The 18,359-nt window shown below is 38.4% G+C and overlaps 1 protein-coding gene across 1 annotated transcript in view; it reads right to left on the reverse strand.

The window, feature by feature from the left end:
• RB1 (RB transcriptional corepressor 1) overlaps positions 1 to 18,359 on the reverse strand; it is a 71,435-nt gene that overhangs the window by 38,258 nt on the left and 14,818 nt on the right. Inside the window, exons 7-17 of the mRNA XM_066176164.1 lie at positions 17,271 to 17,381; positions 14,882 to 15,030; positions 14,079 to 14,156; positions 10,375 to 10,484; positions 9,749 to 9,826; positions 8,358 to 8,445; positions 7,778 to 7,894; positions 7,083 to 7,139; positions 6,963 to 6,994; positions 6,808 to 6,884; positions 6,385 to 6,587 (exon numbers count right to left, since the gene is read on the reverse strand). Coding sequence (XP_066032261.1) covers positions 6,385 to 6,587; positions 6,808 to 6,884; positions 6,963 to 6,994; positions 7,083 to 7,139; positions 7,778 to 7,894; positions 8,358 to 8,445; positions 9,749 to 9,826; positions 10,375 to 10,484; positions 14,079 to 14,156; positions 14,882 to 15,030; positions 17,271 to 17,381 — 1,100 coding nt within the window. The remainder of the gene's footprint in view (positions 1 to 6,384; positions 6,588 to 6,807; positions 6,885 to 6,962; positions 6,995 to 7,082; positions 7,140 to 7,777; positions 7,895 to 8,357; positions 8,446 to 9,748; positions 9,827 to 10,374; positions 10,485 to 14,078; positions 14,157 to 14,881; positions 15,031 to 17,270; positions 17,382 to 18,359) is intronic.

The following is an 18,359-nucleotide window of genomic DNA, read 5'->3' on the forward strand; positions in this document are numbered from 1 at the left end:
CATAACCTTATAAAAAATTTTAAAGCACATGCAGCAGAATCATATGAGCCTTTAGCACTATCACGCCAAGCAGCAGTGGTGGTCGTGACCTCACCCACCCCACAACTGTGTGCTTCTGGAACACACTCATGATGCAAGCAGAAATATATTTAGTATGTACAGACAGAAAACCTCAAATATGTTCTCAGTTCCTTGTTGAAGGTTGAAGCTGCATACTCCTAATGTAACTTTGTCAAAAGGAGCGTGGTGAGCACATGACAAGCCGTCCTTTGGTGACCCTTAGCATGTTTCGTCCCCTGCAAAAAAACCCCTAGAAAATTCCTTATTACAAATATAAGTTGCCCATTGCAACTTCCAAGCTGAGACAAGATACTAGGTGCCTAAAATCCAGAAACCCACAAGACACGAGTGATGTCTGCATGAGCAATCTGAGGCCTGCAATTCCTTAGGTGCCTGTCTTTACACCAGTGAAGCCCCCTCGGTAGACTGCATCCTGCCAGTGAGCACTGTCATTCTGGACACGCTCAGCGCTTTCTTTGTGCCTAAGGCTGTCCCCCATTCACAAATTAGGTATTCCTATATCTGAGGAAAGGCAAAATTAAGCAGGCATGAAAGGAGCATGCCTGACATAGACTACTAGCTTTCCAGAGAGGAGGCAGCAGCTGTGCAGAAAAGCGCACAAGTCCCGCAGCCCAGAAGGAAGAGAGCACAGGAACGCGTGACTCATTTGCCAGCACCGGAGTCACTCGTGGTTGAACCCACGACTACATCTGGGGCTGGTAACACAACGAGCCACAGCCTGTCCTGAGGCCTCAAGGGCAAGTGGCAAAGCACAGCTTTACACCCACATAACTACACATTCTCCACTGCTAATCCGTAGCAGCAGCTGAAAATAGCCCCTGAGCTGCATCGTGCCCCAAATCTTGCCTAGGCATTGTCCAGAGGAGAGCTGACAAAAGCCAGAACAGGCCAGGGAACACGTTACCAAGGAAACACCCCAATGACTGCAGGGAAATACTTAAGCCCAAATTATTGTCCCTTTGAGGCCAGTAGGACAAACTCAGCCCCAAATACCCTGCCCTTGCTGTCTGGCCTTATTTGGCTGCCTATCAAAAAGATTTTAGATTCATTCTTTTAACACAACAGTAAACCACTTATCCAGCAACCAAATGTATCAAATGTTAACAGCGTGACCATTCCTACTTCTTCCTGATTTAAAAGGAATCACTTAAGATGTCAAAACCAAAGAGGATTTTAAACTGCATGTAGACACCTACTTTCAGAGGAGCTGTAGGATTTCAGACACAGACCTAAGAGAAATCCCTACTGAGAAGGATACAAACCACAAGAAAATATACTTACTCCCCTTTCTAGATGCTCAATTCCTCCTTACAAGAAGCACAGTAACCTAATTTGAAATTGTACATTCAAGGAAACGGGCACTAAGCACTCGAGAACAGTGAACTCCACAATAACAGCATCCTTGTACAAAGACCAGGAGGCTGCATAGCTAACCCCGTACTGTTCCAAAGTACTAAGGAGCACTTGCTGACCTGTAACTCATAGCTTTATCCTGCACTTGTCTAAAGCTTTTTACGCAAATCTTAAACATATTAATATTTTTTCCTTAATGCATGATCAAAGTTGGTCTGCTGTTATTCCAGCTCAGCGAGTTTGTCATATTAATGCAATAATATATTCTTTGGGAATACATGGTTTTGAGCATGAAGGCACTTCTGCTGCAGTGAGCTGCATAATTTAAAACCAACAGAAGTCTTTCGTGTGGGATAAAGTATTTAAGTATAAACACTGACTACACAGTTAGTTGACAAATACTTATGGCAAACATCAAGTTACGTTAAATCAACGCTGCGTGATAAAACGATACCGTAGAATTCATTGCAAATGTTTAATTGACAATAGAAACCACTGAAAAGAAGAAGCTAAAAAAGGAGAAATAGTACGGAGCACAGTTTAGGCAATGCTACATGAAAGAATTTTTAAATAAAGCAAAGCACACTTGTCTACTTCTACTCATATTTTAACCATTATGAGAAGTCACTTCATGAAGCCATCTTTATGTTGCATCAGCCATTAAAGCTCCAAAACATACTAAAACTCCAAATCAGAACATATATCAATACTGGTGTTCTTCCCTCCTTAGAAAAATAACAATACTAATTAGGACAGCACGTATTAAAGAGTAATACAGCCAAAGAAGACTACAATGTCAACAGCTGCAGTGCAATGCATTGCACTTTACTTTCACATCTGTTAGTTATTCACACAAAAACAAATGTGAAAACCACAGCTGAAGTTACCAGACCAAAGCAGGCTGTGAATGAATTCCGTTTAGCCTGCCACAATGAACCTTCACATTATGTTCTGAGCTGTTGGATGGTTGCAGGTGTTGATGCAGCTGACCCTCACCCCTGTTAACACCAAGAGCTACCACATAACCTTTTCAAATTCCAGTCCAGAGAGAAATAGCCCATGGATGAGCTAACAAGTTAACAACACTGCGGTCTGTAGAGCTAACCAGGAAAGTGTGGAGTGCTTCTGTCGCTAACTTGCTTTACCTTCAGACAAGGCTGTGGTTGGCCTGCAGCTCCAGTGCAGAAGAACAAGACCCTTTCTCTACCCCAACACTGTACGGGTGGAAGGGCATTTGCAAGGAGCATATTCTCTAAGCAGCAGCATGAAAAACACAGCACCTTGCACCCATTTGGAGCTTGTGAGCAGAATGGAAGCTGAGAGGCAGGGAAATACAGCTGGATTGCTTTTCAGGTACAACAAAGATACTCCACAGGCATTTACTTCCTTGAATGGCACAACAAAACAAAAAACACCCCACAGGTATTTCACTCCAAATAGATTGAAAACTGACAGACTTTTTGTGTTTGATTTACTTGCCTGAAAACCTGTTCTTCCTTGTTTATTCCTAACAAACTGCAGCAAAGAGCAACAAGTCAAAGATGAGACATGGCAGTTGACAGGGCTTTCTCAAAGGAAAATTCAGATATTCTGGATTTTTTTTCACATAACCTTCATTTGAGATATTCAAAACAGTTACTTTTTTGGGTGGCCACAAGATTGATAGAATTATGGAAAAGGCTGTGCATGAACTCCCAGGCAGGCAGGTAACAAGCTATCCCTTTCATAGGAAACATTTTTAACTATGGAAGGGTTTAAATCATATTTCTGTAAGTACTATAAAAATAAAGCAAAGGCTATTCAGCATCTTTGAGTCGAAAGTAATTTCAGTTCCCTTTAAAGTTACGAAATCTAAATAGTGCTCCAAATACTGTAAATGAGCACAGATTCAAAGTAAAAAAAGAATATTGTACAGTGTATTTCTATTTTGCAAATAAAAATTATGCAGCATTATTAATATATTCTACGATGATCTCCACATAATCTGCATCTGGAAGCATCATAATCTTACTGGCAAATATTTCAGTAGTAATGGGACTTCTCTCAGGGTTTGATAAGGATTTAAGAAAAAGGAAGTACTTTTCACATGATTTAGTCAGTATGTACTTGCTCCTTTTTAAAATCAAGAATTATTGAGAAGAACCTTCAACTGGTTTCCACCCTTTATTTTGTCTAGCTATGCTTTTGTTGTTGTTGCTGTTAAAAGAAAGGATGACCTAGAAAAGTTTCATTTCCTTCCTAAAGCACAGATGATTATATCAGCTAGCTATGCAAAAGCAATAAACATATTCACAATGCGTAGCTAAGGAGCAATATATTATCTTCAGAAAACAGTAAAAAACCAGAATCTTTTACATTCACTTGATGCAGCATCTCAAGTCAGGTAAAGGTCAGATGCATTTGAGACTTTTTTCTTTAAAAATTATACAAGGCATTTTTCCTCACAAAAGCTCTGTGACAAGTAAAACTGCAATAAATTCAAGCTATTTGGTATTAAATTGCTCAAACCTTTTAAATCTCTCATTGAGATTTTTAAACTCATTGAGACTTTTTAAAACAGTCAGGAGAATGAGCAAAGACTGAAGCAGACAAGCCTTGTAACGAAACACACTAACTGGGAGGTTGCAGGACACAAGAACTAAACAAAAATACACAAAAATAGTAAGTAAGTGGGGAAATCAAAGTTGCATCAAGCATATATTCTTAAATAAATGTTTTTCAGAGGTTTATATTCTTATTTACTAAGCTAGATCTGTTTGGGGGGTTTTTTTGCATAACCTTTACTCATTCCATGCTTTTCTTCATTTTAACACTATTTTAAGGGCAGGGGTGGGCAGGGAGGAAAAACCAATAAAAAATACCCCAAAACCCAAAACCATTCTCTAACCATATGAGGACACTTGAACTTTCTCAAGATTCCATCTTTCTTGGACTGTTTACAATTAACGCAAAGAAACCACTTCTGGTGAGACATTCTTTAGGACTAAGAAGGCATCTGGCTTTTCTCCACTCCTTTATCAAGTGTTTGGAGGTTCAGAGGTATTTCCTGGTATGAACTATACTTCTCTAATTGCCTGCCCATTTTTGAGGGAATTGCTAATTAAGCAGACACTTGCAAACCTTGTACACCATTGCATGGAGGCAATACCCAGATAAGGAACTGCAGAAGAATATAATAAACCATTCTTTTGTTCACCAGCTAAGCCTTTCAGGGATACCTCAACAGCCTCCTGTGTCAGCCATGTATTTTTTCCTGTTTCTAATAAGTTAAACTTTTCAGGCAAAACCAGACAACATTCAGATGTGAAGAAGGGGTAGATTTTCTGCACTAGAGGACTCATGGCTTTACCTTTCTGTGTGGGCCTTCAGTTCCTTTGCTACAGTGACTCAAAGACTCAGCAAGACATTTTGGCACAGATAATGTTTCACTCCTCCTCCTCCTCCTCCTCCTCTCCTGAGCACTCTGCCATTTAGAGCGCACAGCCCTTCCTCCCCTCGTGGGTAGCCAGAGGACGCAATGGAGGCCAGCACAGAATCTTGGGTGCCTGTCCTGGCTGCCGCAGCTGCCCTCAGCTTTTAAGGGAAACCTGGTGTGCCCTCTGGTGCCAAGCCTCCAGCAATAGGAGACATTCACTGTCTGGAGCCTGGGGAGACCCAGACCAGGTGATGTGGAGGTCAGTGAAGCAGCAGGGCCCCTGAATACATGTCATGTACATTTCTTTTCATCCCTTCCACTGGGCTTCACTCCACACCCTTCTCTGGCACTAGGTGATCTTTGAAGGCTCCTTCCAACTGAACTACTCCGTGCTATTGACACTCAAATCAGCCACCAAAATGGTACCAAACATGCCCATCTAGAAACTCAAGAAGAGCGAGTCAAAACATTAAAATACATTTAAGCAGAGCACTCAAAAAAAGTCATCAACAAGCACAGGATTATTCCATTATCATTTGTTTCACAAAAGCCTACAACGCCCATAATTTTTGAAAACATGACACTCTGGATTTTCTAGTCTCAAAGTCCAGGTCTAAATTAGATTATCCTGCATGCCGTGTTTGAGTTATTGGGTAGAAACTGGTGGATATGGTGTTCTGCTGACCGGCTTCAAACTGATTTGTAGAAGGTAGCAGGAGCCACTTCTTGCTTGAATAGAATCAAATCCAGGTATCTGTACCTCTACCTTTTGTCCTCTTAAGGTTACAATTCCCAATCACCTTTTGCACATTTGCAGGTTTCCTAAAACAGTGTCTGCCTCTTAAAATATCCCTTCCTCTCCAGAATGAAAAGATATGAGATCAGTTCTAAAATGGTTGCTTTATGTCTCTCTGGTCAAAATTACCAGCCTCCCCAGTCTCCTGCTTTGTGGCATAAATAGCCTTTTTCTGGTTTATAAGTAAGAAACAATGAAAAGAAACAAATGTTTGATTTACTGAAATACAGTCTAAAAAAAACAACCCAACCTTCCGGCATTTTATTTTAATGGCATCCAAAAATACCAAAGTGACTGAAATGCAAAGGACAATGCAGAACAGTATTTTAAGTACTATTAGCAAACACATCAGATGCCCTGAGTACTGAGGCCCTATTGCCAAGTAGGAGTAGCAAATGGATAAAAATTAACTTTCAAATAAAAGCACAGAATTTATTGCCAACTTTGGTACCAAAACACAGTTAAGGGTATTACCCTTATGATTTGTACCAGACTAGTAAAATGATGCTGGGTTACTGTCATGTACATCAGCAGACTTATGTTGACTTCTTCTTCTAATACGCTTTCTTTTTCTAAAACCAGAAGACATGCCAAAACCAATCCTGTTTTGGTCTTTTAATTTATTTTTCTAGAACCAAATGTCAGCAAGACCACAACTTATTCTATAAAGTTGGGTGTGACTTTTTTCCTAGGTAAGCACATTATACAAGGGCAAATTCTACTTGGGAGTGTTACTTACAGATTGCCAAGCGAGAGACTCCATAATTCGATGCTCACAGTGTTCTAGATGCTTTATCATTTCCCGTGTTAGGCTAGGCTCTGCTCTAATAAAGCTTTCGATCACCTTGTAGAAGTCAAAAGCTTTTAAATCGAATACGTTGAGAATCCATGGGAAAGCCAAGTCTGTTTCAGTACTGGTACTATCACTTTGTGAAGCATTTCCTGAAGGGAAAACAGACTAAAATTATCACAAATTCTTCATTCTTCCACTTTTGATGTTTTTTCCTTTTTGTGTTTATTGACTCATTGCTAGCTCAGACATTTCAGTGAGTTGCTTTTTGTTTTTTGGGCGTTTTTTCTGCTATTTACTCTATATATTAGAATAGATGGTAATAATTATCAATAAGTAAAAATGCTATTAAGGACTTTAGATTTAACTTACTGCCATATGTAGCCATCACAACTTCAACAGCGCATGCCAGAAGAGACGTGTGGAAGGTGTTATCATTCAGAAGTTTGCTGAAGAGAAAGTAAGTTATTAGTACTTGTCCCAGGACTTAAAATGGCAGACTTCAATAACAAGTTAGGGGCAAGTACCTGAAATTCTGCACTGACAGGCGCTCTTCCTCCTGAAATAAATAAATCAGACCAAACTTGTGAATATTCTTAGTATTTCTAGAAGTACTGCCAGTACTAAGACAGCACTATAAAACTTACCGACTTCAGCATGGACTCCATTACTCTGTAATAGAGACGCACCCCAAGCTTGTACCTCTGTTAGAATGAGAAATTCAGGAATATTACAAGACGTTTTGACAGAATACAACAGGCAGACTCTTGTGTTTTAATAATCCAGAACATTCCAGTTTTTGACAGAGCCACTATAAACAAGTTACTGTCCCCAGTCCCACTGGTTAATAAAACTGGAGAGGCCTCAAGGGCTACTGAGGTGTGTGACTATCCCAGCCACATGAAGATCTAACCAAGTGTAACAAGATGAATTGTGTTCACATTGATTCACAGCTAACAGGACAACAAGCAGGGCTGACAGACAGGAAGGAGACTGTCGAGTACAAACTTGGTTGGATTTATTTTCCAAAATCCTTGTTGAAAGCACAGCTGCTCTCCTGACTTTATAAGGAAGTGAGTCACCTTTAGCAGTTTTAGGCCAACTTAGCCTAATGAATGCAAATATATGTTTCACTTAATGTATTTTGCCCAAAAGAAATTTTCCATTCTTCAGTACTTCCAACATATTTCCACCCAATTCCTATTGTTCCTTACATATTAAGAAGAATTTCTTAAATGCTCTCTTTACAGTTCCTCCTCAATTTGAAAAACATACTGTTACTTTTTACCTTTACTGATCTACATTGAATGTGGACAGTCAGTAAGTCAACCCAAATACTTACCTGTGAACCAATTTCAGCCCATCCCTGTCCAACTGCTTCAGCAAATTTCTTTTGGAAGATGTGGTCAAAACTTTCCACTCTTTTCAGGATACTATCCTTAGGGTTCACTGTGCAATTCTAAAAAATTACAGGAAGCAAATTAGGGAAGGAAAGGCGAAGGAAAGGTAAAGAAAAGACTTTTTACTTCAAAAATATTTCAGTCATTTAAATGATTAAAAGTCCTGCTTCTCTTTGTAATACCTCTCCATAAGATCATGAGCATAAATAAAAATGGAGTATTTAAAAGTGCTGTACAACTTTTTCTCTTTTTTATTTCCCTTTTAAACCCCCTTTCTTTTCTATTCAATATATACATAAAAGAATTTTAGCATGTAGCTCAGTAACTAAAGTACTTAAGCACTTAAAAGGTTCCAGTACGCAACAGCTAGAGAGAAGTTCTTTCTAAATTGAGTGATTACATTTAAACCAACCCAATATAAATGTACTTTTTCAAAAATACGTGCATCAGATCTACAGGTGTATATTTTGCTTGAGTGATAATTCCAAGAATCCTACACAGATCTTCTTTGTAGTCGCTTACATTGAAGTACATGATGAGAGTATCTGATGGTTTGTCAGTTGCTGAGTTTAAAATCAGAATCAATTGCTGAATGTTATTCATTGCCGCTCTGGAAAAACACAATAAAATGCATAATAAACATTAAGGTTGGCTTGACAGTTTCCAGAAACTGAACAGCAAATCCACACACAAAAAAATTATTATTTCAGTTCTGACTCCAGTTATTAAATAAACTGTTTGGGAAAATCTACTGCGCTGTGCTAACTACTATGAATTCTAACAATGCAATTTTTCTAATTATTTACACATGGATTGTGATAATTTTAATAGCCAAAAGAATGGCTTAACACCTAAGAAACAGTTTGATTCTTCTATTGTATTGCTACTTCCTGAATTCCTCATTGTGGTTTTTGGTTTTAAGTAGAATTTTGTGTGTTTGTCTGTTTTAAACTTCTGCATCATTTAACCTCAATTTGGCTCATGTCATTAGTCAAGTAAGTGCAAACCCAACAAAAACGTGTTCAATCATTGCAACTACAGCAGTAAGATGTGTTTTTCTTTAATCTACTTTTTACAAAGTATTGGTAAAAATCACTTCTGCCACAACTCTCCTAATGATAAGGAAAAGCATAAGGACACTGGAAAAATCTAAAATTAAAACATACAGCCCATTCTTATCATGCTCATAACTAGTACTTACACCCTTTTTATTTACTAATTTCTACATAAATGAAGAGATACAAATCCAGTGATAAAAATCATTAGATTCTCTCCAGTTTCAGGGGGCTTTAAAAAGCAGATTCTCTGAATTTAGGTTCAGAAATACAACACAGTAATGTAATTTAAAGGAATAAGCATAGTGGTTTCAGCATATACTATACAGGGTTTTGTTTAATCAGGGAGAGACAAGAATACTTTCTACTCTAAGCTGGTGATCAAACCTTTGCTGCCATCTACTGACACTTCTGTGGCTTCATAAAAACAGCCACTACAGCTCCAAATCAGTGTTGGTGACTAGGCCTTCACATGAATTGCCTTAAAGAGCACCGGTTTTGGAAAAATCAGAGCAAAGCCCAGGTGTGGATGGAGAGAATCTAAATACCACTAGACTCTCCCTCAAGATCAAAGTTGGTTTAGCATATTTCAAATTTTTAGCAATGCAGAAACTTAGTACCCCTGGACTTTCTTAATGTCAAGAACTTTAAGGAAGCATCTTGGCCACTGTTAGAGGGCTTTATATCGACTATAAATAAAAAAGCATCAGTGACCAGAACTACAGTATAGTTTATGGAAAAAAACCCAACAAAACCAAGGCCACAGTTCCTTTAAAAATTAAAAAAAAAGACTACTCTAAAGATGACTATTTCTAGCTAGGATATTGAACAAAGGAACACATTCAAGAGAACTCATACCGAACAGGAGTCTGTGGAAGCATAATATTAATTTCCTCATCTGGATTGTTTTTTAGTGGTGTCCTCTCCAGCTGTGAGCTACAGAAATGGAAAACAAACTTATGAAAGACTACGGCAATTCAAAAGACGTTTTCTATAAAGACATAACAATCTGAAGAGAAAAACGTGTAACAGATTTTTAGAAGATCTAGATGGCAAATTACTCTAGTTGTTTAAATTCCCAAGTATATCCCTGTCCAGCCTAACCTTGAATGTTTCCAGGGATGGGGCATCCACCACTCAAACCGTTCAGTGCCAGCTGGCTCAGAGTCATTACATCACCTCTGGCACATCTAATCAGTTAGCACAACATGCCTCCTCCTAGTGATTCCTCAGCTTTCCCTGGATGACAGGGCCTTGCACAAAGAGTAGAGCAGAGCTTCCAAAACATTTTAGGCAGTCACAGTCTCTAATTATTTAAGTGATTATATAGAGCAAGGCTCGTGATACCAGAAATACTTTAGCTGAACTACAAAACTAGTAGGTCAATAGGATAGAGAGATCTCCACTTACAAGACGAGGGGGCAGAGAGCAACGTAAGTTTGCATTCTCTACCATGGAATGAAAGCAGTAAATGGAAATATTACCAGGCTATGACAGCAGGCTGCAGGGTCTCGTCGTGATTCAGAAATAGCCTCGCGTCTATGTCTTTGTTTCTGAGATAGAGCTCGTCATACTGTTTCAAGATCACCTCAACCTCAAAAAGACATTGAAAAAAACCCAAATTTATTTTACAGGAACAAGTTTGACAATCTACTGAATGACTAAGTTATTCCTACTTCATGATTACAATGCTGAAATGCTAAAAGAATGACCTTGGGAGCTCACAAAGTTACTTCTTATACAACAGCTGAAACATACCCAGAGGAAAATAACTGTTTATAAGAGAAAACAATCCAAGATCATATGAATTTTTTTATGAAATGTAGGTCTAGACGCTGTAAAAATAGCTAGATTAGGAAACAGACCTGCAAACCAAACTAGCATTTCCACATTTTTAAATCTTTCCTCCCAGAAAAAGGGGTGTCTCCAAGGGCAGGAAATGTAAAATACTTGTTAGAATAGCTGTTGAGCAATTGGCTCAGTCCTTGCGTTTGCTAGTTTGGACAACAAGGCCTAAACTCAAACCTTTTTCCTCAGTAGGAGTTTCCTCATTTTATATTAATATATTTGCACTGGAGCAGTTTTTAAAAGATATGCCTCTTGCTACAAAAATAGACTTGTTATTTCATAGTCACACTGTAGTTTTTTTAGTAACTGTTAGAAGTTTCTTAATCGATTAAATCCCAGATTGGTATGACTTTGCATGGAAAAATTTATTGGATTTTTATTGAAAAAATTTTAATTACTTTTTATTTTTACTCTGAGTGACTAACATCAACTGGAAGTCTGCATTTTTTATCTGGCCTTCCAAATCTGCTGCGGTGCTCATGCAGAAGTAGGCAGCCATCTCAATTATCTGCTCCCTGAGCCCTTAAACTTATTAAATGATGCTGTGCTCTAGCAAATTCCTGCTAGAAAAACAGGCAACAATGCATATGAACCCAAATTAGTCCCCTCTCAGCCTCATGAGAGAGAAAGCTGCAAATACCTCCTACACAGCTTTGCTCCTTACCATCTTCTTACCTTTGCCAAATGGATTTGCTACAAACTGATCTCGCAATTAAAACTCTGAGATTAGGTCTATTAAACCAAAGACTGTATTTCAATTCTCATTATCACTATTCTTTTTATTTAAAAACTTGATTATATTTACATTATTTGTTATCTTCTTAATGGCTCATGTGTTCTTTTCATCTAAAATATTTCAGTATTTCATAAATTTCTAAAAAATCCAGCAGCTCTCAGACAAGATGGCTGTACTGGGCTAACTTGGAAGAAACCGTTAGTCAAAAATAAGAGTTCTGTATCCATCTATTCATCAGTGCATAAAGCTTGACCGGCAAACACATGGGAAAGATAAATAAAATACCAACATTAAGCCTCAAAATCTTTTCATGCTATGGAAGGAACATTAGAATTTTTCAAAAGCTCAGTTTTTTTTATTAAAGTCAATTTAAATGTACCACATCACTAGATATTGTACTGATTATCTCATCCAGGATTACTGGTCAGTTGATTACATGTATGAACCAAGTATCTCTGAAATACAGCTCTAACTTTCTGCTCTGGCACTCAAGGTTAAGGACCAAAGATCATGTGACTAGATTTTTCTTCAAATGCATCATTTTGTAAAATTTTCACCAGCAAGTCTTATGCTAGTAATTTTGATATTGTGCTTAAGTTGAGCAGCCTTGGATGAAAACCCTCTGATTTGAGAATAAGCTGTATAATGACCTTTGCCTGAAAGTTCATACAGGGTTTCCCAACTATACATACACACATAATTAACAAGTCTAAATAGCCTACTGATACCCTGAAATTAATTTAGGAATGGATTAAGATCTTCAGTGAGTCCTGTACTTTGTTCCCCACCCAACATACTGTGACACTGAAGATATACTTGGTTGAACCCTGCAGACTCATTGCTCTGATCAGCTTCAGAGCTGCTAATTTTCACATTACCACATCTACTGGTGACACATAGCTAAACTTACACTTTAAAGAATGATGAATGTAAACACACTGCAAGGAGCTCCCTATTAAAATGCACTCTGGATGCAATTGCATAGAGGTAGAGTCTGCTGCATCCAGGCAACAGCTCAGTAAGATGAAAGTAATTCTGCACAGACACAGCAGTCCAAACTCTGCCAAGTTGTGAAACTGAGACTAATCTACTGGATATCTTTCCAATGACACTACAATAACAGGTCTCATTTATATTTAAATTAGGTGTGTAATTTAAGACTTTAAGCATTTATAGAGTGACTTCAGAGATCTAATATTGTAATAGTTGTATTTTAGATGAATGGCCTTACCAAGGTCATGGATATGCAACTCTTACGTTTTGCTTTGAGCAAAAGCTTTTTGCTTTGAGCAAAGCTTAGTTTGGCCCCTGGGGATTCATTTATTGGATTCAAATGTATAAGCAAAATATGCTTTATGAATACTGGAATCCCTGCCAACCCACATTCCTGAAAAACACTTCATTTTGCTAGATGATTTTAGAAGAACCTACTAGAACTCCATCAATGGGTAAAGGCCATCTTAAGCAACTTGGTAGGAAGTAAAACACATCTGTTGAACTGTCTGTATTGGGTTTGCTCAGGAAGGTCTTGGTAGCTGGGGGTTCTACAAGGGAGAGAATCTGCCAGAAGCTTTGCCCATGTCCAGCAGAGCCAATGCCAGCCAGCTCCAGGACTGACCCTCTCTGTTGGTCAAGGCTGAGCCAAACAGGAATTATAGTAGTGCCTCTGTGATAACACATTTAAGAAGGGAAAAAAGTTATTACACAGAGGCAACTGCTGTATGAGAAAAGAGGTGTGAGAGTATGCAAGGGGAGCAACTCTGCAGACACCAAGGTGAATGGAGAAGGAGGCGCAGGAGGTGCTTCAAGCAGCAGAGCTGGGATTCCCCTGCAGCCCCTGGTGCAGCCCATGGTGAGGCAGCTGTGCCCCTGCAGCCCACGGAGGTCTGTGGGGATGCAGAGATCCATCTGCAGGAGGAGGTGGATGTTTGAGAGGGGGCTCTGACCCCGTGGGAGGCCCATGGAGCGGGGTCCTGGCAGGGACCTGCAGACCCCTGGGGAGGGAGCCCACGCTGGAGCAGGTTTCCTGGCAGGACTTGTGACCCTTGGGGAGACGGACATTGGAGCAGGCTGTGCCTGAAGGACTTCAACCCATGGGAGAGTGACCTGTGTTGCAGCAGTTCATGAAGAACTGATGCCTGTGGAATGGACTCATGTTGGAGAAGTCCACAGAAGACATTCTCCTGTAGGAAGGATACCCACACTGCAGCAGGGGAAGGACTCCCACTCCCTGTGCAGTTCCAGGAACATGTGATAAACTGACTTCCCATCTCCTGGCACTGGTGATGGGAAGGCAGTAGAGCCTGGGAAAGGGGGGGGGGGGGGGGGGGGGGAGAAGGTGTTTTCAACATTTATTTTGCTTCTCATTATCCTGCTCTGATTTTGTTGGCAATAAATTCAATTAACATCCCCAAGCTGAGTCTGTTTTGCCGGTGATGGTATTTGGTGAGCAATCTCTCTCCCATCCTTTTCTAGACTCACAAAACTTTTGTCACATTTTCCCTTCCCATCTAGCTGCAGAGAGGAGTAAAATAGTGGCTTCGGTGGGTGCCTGGTACCCAGCTAGGGTCTGCCCACCACAGTGTCTTAAATTACTCCACTTACTTCTGGTAGTCCATTTGAAGTTATAATACCAGCAGAATTCAAAAAAGGAATGAAGCTTGTGAAGTACACATTTTTGACCTAAAAAAAAGAAAAAATGTAGCATTAGCAAGGGAGAGTGTCAGCCATGCATACACTGCTTTCACATCTTAAATCAAGAAACTGAGACATTTCTGTAATGCACTGTGGTTTGTTTTCAATGAAGAACAAAACTTGTTATATATCCAAAATACAGTGATGTGTTAGCATGCAAATGCTTTGCTGGAATACTAAGTGATTAAAGTGGAAAAGAACTGCACTTTTCCAGCCCTCTGACATTTCTGCTTCCATCATCCATCTGGATATTCAAAAATCAGTCCTTTTTACACAGAAATAGATTTAACAGCAGAGGAAAAGGCAAATGGTGTCTTCTAAGATCTCCCACAGAAGCAATGGGCTTTTTGCATACATTTTCTCATCATGGGATGCAGCTGTGAAACCCCAACAGAGCAGCCCTGCATCCATATGCTACATGCTGTGATCAGCCTGTAACTTCATATTGTATTCTTCACAATTCAGTTACCCTGGCAAAATTATCACCCATACCGAAGGGCTTGTTTTGGGTGGTTTTTGTTTGTTTTTTAAACTACTGACTAGAGAAATTATAGAATGGTAAATAAAGTACCTTCAATACTGAAGGTAACTACTTGACAGAACATTAAGCTGGTAAAAACAGTGACATTTTAAAAGAAGACCATTTAAATAAATACATATTCCAGATGGAGCCTAGCAGCAAGATCTATCAGACTTTTAAGTGCGGGCATTACCTCATCTAAATTACAATCATGCTCTTTACAAAGGATTTCGATAATTCTTGTGTCAGTATCAAGCTGCTTTGCAGTACGTGAACTCCTGCTCTGACCTCTTCTTGGAGTGCGAGCTGAACCATTTACAGTCACTGCAGACACAGAAGACTCTGGAAGGATATTCAGAACCATCACAAGGTTAGAGCCATCTTAAGAAAGAAGAAATTTAAGTTATTAAACCTAGAAGATCCCACTTCTTATATACTTTCTCAGGTCTTCCCCTTAAATGTATTTTTTTTTGCATCCGTTCAGCTAGCTAAGAAACCTTCATTACAGAAAATCTACACAAAAAGGAAGTTAATTTTTTTAATTCCTGTATCAGTATTTGGACATTTTGTTTTTAAGAAGCTACTCTACACAATATGTAACAGCATTTCCTGTAAGTAGCTTTAAATGAGAATCTGTTTTGCAAGGCTAGGAAAGCCTTATCTTTAACAGATGGGTAACTATCCTTTCTATTTTTACAAAAGTATAAAACAAGAAGCTGAAGGACAATAAATAACATAGGACTTAAATGGTGGTGGGAACCAGGAATATGGTCCTGGAGGGGATTCCTCCTTTTCCCAAGTACCTCCAGACATACAAGCAGAAACAAATAAGTCCATTTTGAAGAAGGTATCGAAAAACCTTAATATAACAAGGTAAAAATATTTCATTTTGTTAAACTCAAAGTAGATGGCTTCAATGGTAGAAATGTGAGAATTATATTAATAACACACATTAACATGATTAAATACTGCTGGTTTAAACCTGACACTTTAATCAGCATGCTGTTCTCACCTGTAACTTCATTTGCATTTGACAACTGTTCTGAGAAACTCTGAGAAACTACACTGCAGGGGTGGCTGTATCTTAATCCCCTCAGCCTTAGTCAGATCATAAAGCTTAACATCATTTATCACAACACGAAACCTCTTGGTCACGAGGGTTTGAACAATATATTGTGTTATTTTCTCAAAGAATGCAGAGCTGTTTGACAGTTCATACAAGCTTCACACTAGAAACCCAGTGCCTTGCACTTAGGATAGTGACACCCAAATCTGCCATTTAGTCTCAAGTGGCATCATTTTTTTTCAAGATATGATGCACAGAAGATGCACAGAACCAAACTGTTTCTAAAAATGAGCTCCTACTCTGCACTGTTTGACTATGAAAAAATAAATCAGTGCGAACACAGAATTCAAAACCAGATAGTTTCAATTTAGTGGTTTTCGAAAAGGATCTGCTTTATAACACCTGAGATAAGCAGCAGCATATTTGTCTGTCCTCCTAGGAAGGTCAAATTTTAATTTAAAATAGTACTGAGGGAAAGCAGGGACCTGCTTGTCCTAAGTCCATCCTTTTCCCCCCTTTATTCACACTCACATTAGAATAGGAGCAGAGCTATTTGCTCTTACTGGCAGCAAATAATCACTAGGTCAGATAAATATCCTCCGAAACATAAAATTTAAAGAATATACCAGAGAATACCTTATCCATTCTATGACATTACAATCTAGGTGGATGTTAAGTTGCCAAAGAAAGAAAGAAATAAAGCAAATAGACTTAGGCTAAATACACTACAGTTGCATATTAACTGATGATAAACTAATTAGTAAAAAAAAATGTGAATCACATCCTGTAGCTCCAAATATTTCAGCATATTAATTCCATAGCCTGCTAAAGAAAATAGTTAACTCAAACAGAATTCTATCTTTGGAAGTTGCTATAAACATTTACTTTCTCTACCTTTTTAGTGAGGTTTTCCAAGTTTTAGGTATAAAAACTTAATGGATAAAAACTTACTGCTGAATAGAAGTTTTTATAAGAAGACTGATTATATTTTTACTTATAACAGTGTCACTTTCAATAGCAAACAGGATGTAATAAAAGCAAAGCTGTCTACATTTTACCTCTACTCTTTTATTTTGAGCTGCTATCCACTCCATATTTGTTTTAAATATCTGCATAGTCTGGTATCTCGCACATTTCTGCTGTTGTCATATTGTTACACATCAGTGAAATAGATCATACCACCACATTTCCCTTTTGTAACTCAAGACAAACCTAAATAATAGTTCTCAGTTATAATCTACCCAGAACCTGAATTCTTCTACCAAATTAAATGTGCTGTTTTAACAAGTCCTTTAAACAACTTTAGGGCAAAGAACACAGCAAAAATTATATTAAATATACTGCCACATTCAGGTATCTGAATTCAAGTTGACTATCATATAAATTGAACTAAAACAATAAAAAACTAATAAGCTTAAGAGGTTTTGTTATGTTAATTATGTATGTTAGAATGACTAATAGAAATTTAATACATTTACTTTCGACTTTAATGAACAAAAACCCAAAAAATTCTTACTATATGGTTCCTTGAGCATCGCAGGAGGTGACAGTTTGATAAAATAATCTAAGACACAAAGCAACAACTGGAAAGAAATCACCAGGTCATCTTCCACTTGCAACACTTTACCTGTAAATATTTAAAAGGGTAAAGAAAACCTTTTTGAGAATGTTCGACTTAGTTTGAAAAACAAAGCTTTGGAAGTTCATACAGTAAAACATCCACTAGAATTCAGAAAGCATCATACAGGATGCCAGTGTTCTTTAAAGGCTATTGATTGTAAAACTCATGGCACTTCAGTTCATGGCTTCGGAGTTAGCATACAGACAAATAAAATTACTGTGTACAAAATCCTACCCCCAGTGCTCAGTCCTGATTTCTTTTTCTTTTTACTGCAAAGGAATAACCTCTTATTTCTGTGGAATTCCTCCCTGCTTTCTTTTTTTGCAGTGTTATGCAAGCTTTTTGAAAGCTGCTAAACATTCAGAAAGCAGGAGCTGCTAGTATACAGTGAACAGAAATTCAAAACAAGCTATCACACTGTAGGCTCAGCCTGTCAAATTTTTATGGCGTTACTTAAAAGTCACACAAGTAATAGCACGAAAAGCACTTTTAGAGCTGCATTATTCCAGCTTTTCCCAAATTATGACTCATATGCCAGAGAAGATCTACAGGGCCATCTCAAGACAGCGTGCATTGCCATGAAAAACTTAGGAAGTCAATAGTGATTTTGAACAGCTACAGGTCTACCTGTGCTCTACTTACAGGTACAATTTTTGTATTTATTTTCTAACAGAAGTAGCAAGCATCACCCAGGCTCTACTGAAGCTCCAACTATTTACTAGTAAATTTTAGCTTTATCCTCAAGAAAAGGCAGGCTGAAAAACCTTTTGAGCATTTTGCTTTATGCTTACACTTGGAGAATTCTAGTGACAAAGCTCCACAAAACTCAGCTCTGATATCAAAAGTCTGATTTTGGTATCAGAGATAGATACACTTCACTGATAACACACACCTGCAGTAGGCAGCACATGAGATACATGATTCATTCCTTTTAGTAGGAGTACAATGAGACAGGAACTCCATTAACAGTTCATCACTCAACAA

The sequence above is a fragment of the Chamaea fasciata genome, unplaced genomic scaffold (assembly GCF_029207755.1).
Source record: "Chamaea fasciata isolate MVZ Bird 193981 ecotype frontalis unplaced genomic scaffold, bChaFas1.0.hap1 SCAF_2, whole genome shotgun sequence".
Lineage (NCBI taxonomy): Eukaryota > Metazoa > Chordata > Aves > Passeriformes > Sylviidae > Chamaea > Chamaea fasciata.